The 7,625-nt window shown below is 39.8% G+C and overlaps 1 protein-coding gene across 1 annotated transcript; it reads left to right on the forward strand.

The window, feature by feature from the left end:
• The first annotated feature begins 475 nt into the window (after positions 1-475).
• On the forward strand, positions 476-2,065 carry LOC137273553 (zinc finger protein 665-like). The gene has a single exon (XM_067806329.1). It carries the CDS (start codon positions 510-512, stop codon positions 1,737-1,739), a length of 1,230 nt encoding a protein of 409 aa, XP_067662430.1. The 5' UTR covers positions 476-509; the 3' UTR covers positions 1,740-2,065.
• Positions 2,066-7,625: the final 5,560 nt, after the last annotated feature.

Here is a 7,625-nt window from a genome sequence, read left to right on the forward strand (position 1 = left end):
AAACTGCACTGAATGTCGAAAACGAAACGGCATCCTTGTGCTACTTCTGCAGAAACGGCACAAAATGTAAAACTTTTAAATAACATCGGTTTTATCACTTCAAATGTGTCATTTCAGTGTTCTTCACGTTTCAGTCATAAAAATCACAACCTTTGGATGTTCTAGTCTCAATTTAATTATTGTTTTAAACTGACATTATGAAACTACAATATTGAAGACAGGTTTGTTGTGTCCACATTTCACTACAACTTTGTCGTTTATGCTCAGTGAATTGTTCCTGTGTCTAGTTATTCTATGGAGAAGCAGAATGCTACTCTAGCTTTGCCTCATGGCTAGAATTGCAGACTGCTGGTTATAAAAGGGCTTGACTTATCTATATTTTCTTCATATATTTTTTCAGTGTTTTCTTGGTTTTGATCCCTGATTTGTCTGAATGAAACATGAAGAAAAACTGACAGACAAATAACTTTATGGTTTACAGTCAAGGAAATATTGAATCAATATTCATTATGGAGATACAGAGTGAAATGCAAGAAAAAGATGTACTTCTTACAGAAGATCTAAGCACTGAAGATGCTAAAACCCAGACAGCTGCAAGTACCAGTGACCACAGTGTATGTTACAGTGTAGTCAAACTCTTCCCATGTGTCGAATGTGGGATAACATTTACAGAACTTAGTGACCTGCAGGCACACATGAGGCGTCAGAGTGGTGCCAAGCCCTATCAGTGTGGTGAGTGTGGGAAGGCATTTACAGAATCTGGAGACCTTCAGACACACATGGAACAACACAGTGGTGGAAAACCGTACAAGTGTGGCGAGTGCGGGAAAACCTATGTGACATCGAACAGCTTGCAGAGGCACATTAGGCTCCATAGTGGGAACAGGCCTTTTAATTGTGGTGAATGTGGGAAGTCATTTACAAATTCAAGTGACCTTAAGAGACACATGATGGCTCATAGTGGAATTAAACCATTTAAGTGCAGTGAGTGTGGAAAGGCATTTACTACATCGAATTACCTGCAGACACATATGAGATATCACAGTGGGGTGAAGCCTTACCCATGTACAGAGTGTGATAAAGCTTTCACAACGTCAAGTCACTTGCAAACCCATATGAAATGCCACTCAGGGGACCAGATTTATCAGTGCAGTGAGTGTATGAGTACATTTAGTACATCCAATTATTTAATGACTCACATGAGATGTTCTCACAATATACTCAAGCCCCACCAGTGTACCGTTTGTGAGAAAGCATTTAAACGAGCAAGTGACTTGCAGACACATATGAGGAGCCACACTGGATTTAAACCCTATCAATGCACTGAATGTGGAAAAACATTTACTCAGTCTAATCATCTTCAAGCACATGTGAGGTCTCACAGTGGCGCTAAACCGTATCAATGCAGTGAGTGTGGGAAGGCTTTTTCTACATCAAGTAACATGAATGCGCACATGATGTCTCACACTGGAGTGCGGCCTCATCAGTGTCTTGAGTGTGGGAAGGCATTTGCAACAACCAGTCAACTGCGGACCCACATGAGAGGTCACAGTGGAGTGAGGCCTTATTCCTGTATGAAGTGTGGGAAGTCCTTTATAACATCAGGTCACCTGAAGCGACACATGACTTGTCACAGTGGGGCCAGGCCTTACCAGTGCAATGAGTGTGAGAGAGCCTTTTCACAGAAAGGCCATCTACAGACACATATGAAATGTCACAGTGGTGACAAGAGGGTTTAGCATTGTGAATGTTTGTGTGATGCAAGTAGATTAATAACAATAAGCGACAAATTACAGCATTAAGTGAGTGACTGACATTCCAGCATCCTTTTCTAAATGACCAATGATGTAGGTTGATATACAACAAGAAGTGACAAATGCTAGCATAAATCTTGGGATGTGAACAAGAAAGACGCAGTTAGGCTGTTCTACAGTCAGTCTATAAATATTACAACCAGAACTTGTCTGGGACATTGGTCACACAGAACCCAGTTTAGGCTATCAGTGGAAATCATTCATATTGATGGTTCAGCTGATCATCCAAGTAAATACCATTTCTCAAACTAGCTTTCCTTTTCTGTCCTGAATCGTACTGAATTTTCGAAGCTCTCTTAGCGCTAAGATAGTCGTAAATAGAAGATACTAAACGACCTTCCGTGCAATATTACTTTTATCAAACGAGTTAATGATTTAGTATCTAACGAGCGAAAGCTAACGAGTTTAATAAAAATGAGCGAAAGCTCGTTTGATACTAAATCTTTAACGAGTTTAATAAAAATGATATTTCACGGAAGCGAGTTTAGTATTCTGTTTAGTACTGGTCGACATGAAATGACAGAAACTGCGGCGAAATTGTCTACAGTGTGATGACTTTCAGCTTTCAAGTCAAGCAAGGTCTAGTAGAATTACGACAGCGACATTAGCATTGTGACGTCACAACTTTGAACCATTTTGACGTCATACGTCAAGCGGTAATACACTAGTGCAATATTGAAGTGAAAATATTACGCTGCTGTATATTCCACGGGCGAGTAATAAGTAATACCGCTAGACGCATGACGTCATAACACTTCACAGTTATGACGTCACAATGCTAATGACGCTGTCTCAATGGCACTAGAGCTTGTTTGACTCGCAAAAGCTTGGAGTCTTCATCCTGTAGGCAATTTCGCTGTTGGCAGTTTCTATCAATTTATGTTGGCAAGTAATAAAGAGCGTACTAAACTCGCTTCTGTGAAGTACCATTTTATTAAACTCGTGAAAGATCTAGTGTCAAACTCGTTTTCACTCGTTTGATAACGGTATTACACGGAAGACCGATTAGTATCCTCTATATATAATGGTTGAAGACACCTTTAAGGTATCATTGGTGTTAACAAAGATTGAGACCCGTGAAGGTCCCGGGGTAGAATAGGCCACCAACAACTCACGCTTGCCATAAAAGGCGACTATGCTTGTCGTAAGAGCCGACTAACGGGATCGGGTGGTCAGGCTCGCTAACACATGTCATCGGTTCCCAATAGCGCTCATGTTGTTGATCACTGGACTCAGTGGTCCAGACTCGATTATTTACAGACCGCCGCCATATAGCTGGAATATTGCTGAGTGTGGCGTAAAACTAAACTCACTCACTCTGACACTCACTCACTAACAAAGATTGACCCTGGCTAATGATACAGGGTGATGGTCATGAATGCAGTCACAGATTTGTCTGATTCAGAGAGGATTGTTTACAGGCTGCAAAGATATTGCTGGAGTATTGCTGATTACAGTGCTAAATTTATTACTCGACTGCGGAAGATACTGCAGTATAATATTTGTACTGCAATATTACACCAATGTAATACCACTAGGTGTATGACATCATAATGGGATACACTTATAACGTCACAATGCCAGTACCACTGTCGCAATGCCATTAACCGCGCCTTGCTTGACTCTCAGGCTCGCTGACTTGGTGGACACAATGTTCTGAATTGTGCAGGTCGATGCTCATACTGTTGATCACCGGATTGTCTGGCTCAGACTCAATTATTTACAGATCGCCTCTATATAGCTGGAATAATACGTAGTGCGGCGTAAAACTAAACTCACTCACCCTTTACCAACTTGGAGGAACATCCAAAGAAGCTAGTACAGAAACCTTCTCCACGAGACTCAAGGCAATACCTACAACAATCCAGACACTATCAGACACTTTGCCAAGGTTTCGCATCAAGTCAGCATCAAATGAATTACATTGGTAACAAGCAGGCAATCACATCGTTTTCACTGGTTCTTCATTCCTTATAAAGGGAGGTGTGGTAGCCGAGTGGTTAAAGCGTTATGCCCGTGTACAACATGTGAAGCCAACTACTGGTGTGTACGTGCTATTGCTAGAATATTGCATTAGACATATTTCGGCAGTCATACCCTAATCACAACTACAGTTTACGAGAGGTTGTGTTCTCCATGGCGCATTCTTGCGTATTTCCCTTTATAAAAGAAATAATAAATTTGTATCGAGCCAGTACTTGAACTACGTAGTATTTTACGGTATGAGAGCTACTAAATTGCGGTGTGGCAGCCCAATGGTTAAAGTGTCCGCTCGTCACACTGAAGACCCGGGTTCGATTCCCCACATTAGTACAATGTTTGAAGCCCATTTCTACTGTTCCCCGTCGTGATATACTGCAGAAATATTGCTAAAAGCGACATTAAAAAAACTCTCAAATTGCCAACACATTCCGAGGCTCATTTGGTAAAAATCAGAATGGACACGATATAATTATATGGTTCAGTCACTTTGGGACCGTTCTCGTCACAAGATCTGTTTTCAAGGCCGTTTACACTAACTACTAACTATCCTTCATATACATGGCGTTTCTTTTAATCTCTTCGGAAGCGACAAGCTCCTCGCATCGATATACTGTGCACTCTGAGTTCGGAGTTTCTGATACCCTTGTAAACAGTAAAGTGTGAAGATTAGAGTAGAAGTTAATCATATTTCATTTATACTTTTATACTGACTTTTGCAGTTAAAGGTGACATGAGATTCATACTACCTTACCTCAAAGGCTGAGGTTGTATATATTCTCTGGATACGATTTCTTGCTCAAATATAGTGTTGTAGGACCTACTCAACTAAACAAACAGTAACAAACCCATATATACTCATGAAATCTGTATTTTGGGGGGGCATTATTACAACATTTCATATACACCCATGAAATCTGTATTTTTTGTATTTTTATTTATTTATTTATTTATTTATTTATTTATTTATTTATTTATTTATTTATTTATTTATTTATTTATTTATTTATTTATTTATTTATTTATTTATTTATTTTTGCATTTTTGCATTTTTACAACATTTCTCCGGAACTGAAGAGTGCCACACACTGACAGACAAAACATGACTGTCATCATAACAGAATTAGGCATAGGTGACATGGTCCAACAATCTGTGAATTCCTGTCTTCACTTAACATCGGACTATATGTTTCGGGTGTACAAAAGGTAGTTTGCGCCACACACACACATTATAAATACCCGTGCTACCTCTTGCGTCCTTTAGTTTTCATGAATAAGTCAGTGACAGGTATTACCATTGTTCGTGTGATAATGGTGACGTGAGGTGAAATTGGGTTTATCGTCGTACTTAAGATCATCTCGTTTTGATGACGACGCACATGCCCGTGGTGGTGTGACTGTACTGGCGCAGACTTAATCTGGTTTTATGGCGTTAGCTCACTGAGACACCATGCCGCAGTTAAGCATGAATACCCTACTCAGACACACTGTACTGACTCTGAGCCGACCAGTCCCATTAATGCCGAGCGCCAGGCGGAAACCATCAAGAACCATATTAACGTCTTTTGGTATGACGCCGCCGGTGATCGGACCCGTGACCTTCCGCTCAGTGTGGACGCTCTAACCACTATACCGCGGAGGTGGTCGTGTGATAATGGAGAAAGCAATGGATTTAAAGTAAAGTCGTCAACAATGAGACCAAAGTAGAAAGGTGCAGACAATTAGCTAAGCATACACTGGACACCGTAGCACACTACTCTGCACTCGTATTTCATCAAATTATCTGAATAATTTGTCAGGTATGACATTTTCACACATATGGTTGCCATGGCATCGAACCTTAGTTCAAACAGAAATGGTTTAGGCAACACGACAAGGGTCTGTCTTGAAATTCCAGGCAAATCATCATTTTTTCGTGGCAAAGCTATGAATGGATTTACCCAGACCGAAACTACACCTAGATGAACGGCCAAAGTCTTGGCGAGTTTGTCCTGTATGTAAATTTCACTTGTCCAGTTCTAAAGCCAAATTGAAAATCTGTTTTGTGACTGACTACTTAAGACATCTGTGACCCCAATAACACTGGCCTTGACCTTTGAAAAGAATACAGATTTGCAAGTTTGTCATGGTGTTAGATATCTGATCTCTAGATAATGCCCAATGTGCCAATTGTACCTTCATCAGTAAATTCATATGATAATCCTCTTTGGAACCAATACAATTTTACAAAGCTAACATATTCTTATATCTACAAGTAAGGAAATAGCTTCTGAGGTGTTGCTATTCTGATGTCTTTCAGTGATGACGCTATTGAGACCTCCTCTGGCGTTTACATTGAAATAGTTGATCAGTGCACATATAGAATAAAGTCATCTTCCAAACCACATCTTGACGAAACAATGTTTCTAAAAACGCATTTGTAATGTGGTGGACAGAAAAATCTAAATCTGGTATTAACTACCTTAATGAGAGTGAAGCACTGCTAAACTGATAGCCTATCTCACAGTCCCTGAACCACATTATTTTCCCTACAGTCTCGCCCTCCCTGCAGTGCTAATGCTCTAAATAAATCAAGTCTAGATTTCCTCAGGTTCTGAATCTCTGATCTCCCTGTGGCTCCTTTTCAGTTAAAATGGGTTGTTTGTTTCCATCAAAATTATATGTATATTCAGACACTAAGCTTTAGTCTACTAAACTGACAAAACATGTAGTTTACAGAAAACATAAGCCAAATTATCTTCCTAATCTTATTACATACTGAGACCCGTGAAGGTCCCGGAGTAGAATAACCCTTCAGCAACTCATGCTTGCCATAAAAGGCGACTAAGCTTGTCGTAAGACGCTACCAACGGGATCGGGTGGTCAGGCTCGCTGACTTGGTTGACACATGCTATCGGTTCCCAATTGCGCACATCGATGTTCGTGCTGTTGATCACCGGATTGTCTGGAGTCCAGACTCGATTATTTACAGACCGCCGCCATATAGCGGGAATATTGCTGAGTGCGGCGTACAACTAAACTCACTCACTCACTATTACATACTGAAAATTGAGAAATTTAAAGCACAGCAAACAAGAACGAAAAAAAATGTTTAGTTTGAAAATGCTGAGTATTCTGAAGATCCATGTGTTAGCCACGTTTTATAAATTGCTGCAAAGAATTCGTGAAAAAGTAGTCATATTTCAGAGTTATTTCATCTAACAAATAGAAAAACTATTAACATTTCCTAACAAAGGCTTAATCGCTTACCAGACACGCAGGTGATTCATTATCCTGGATTATCCAACACAGTGAAAGTAGCAAAGCTGGGGTTTGCAACAGTCTGTGATATATTGTGTATAGTCGGGAGCGCCGACATAGCAAGAAGATAATGCCAGCTATATAACAGATATTATGTGTGTAGTTGGCGTGTTCTCTTTTTGCCGGGAGGTATTTTTATGGGATTAAAAGCAGTGGACCGTACTAATACTTAAAACAAACAGATTAGGCAGGGTTCATCTCAAACTTTACACCATACTTTAATGAAGAAAGTAATATACCACACTGAAGTTTACAAAGTCACATTTTAATTTATCATCGCATTAGTCATATTTAAATTTACATATAGAAAGAAAATTTACTTAAAGACTATACAGTACATTTTAAAATGCAATATATCACGGAAAATTTCATGAACTCTCCATCATTCACATGTAAATTTACATATATATCAAATATAATTTAGCCGCATTTCAATTTACAATCCCACCAGATGAGACACTGCGTCACCATAAACAAGTGGTGAGATGGTGCCAGAAAAAGTATGTTTTCCGGATGTCGAACCTCCCGTCG

The sequence above is a fragment of the Haliotis asinina genome, chromosome 1, assembly GCF_037392515.1.
Source record: "Haliotis asinina isolate JCU_RB_2024 chromosome 1, JCU_Hal_asi_v2, whole genome shotgun sequence".
NCBI lineage: Eukaryota > Metazoa > Mollusca > Gastropoda > Lepetellida > Haliotidae > Haliotis > Haliotis asinina.

What these genes read in the sequence shown, in the direction of transcription:
- LOC137273553 (XM_067806329.1), top strand. Translation starts at nt 510, where the DNA reads ATGGAGATACAGAGTGAAATGCAAGAAAAAGATGTACTTCTTACAGAA.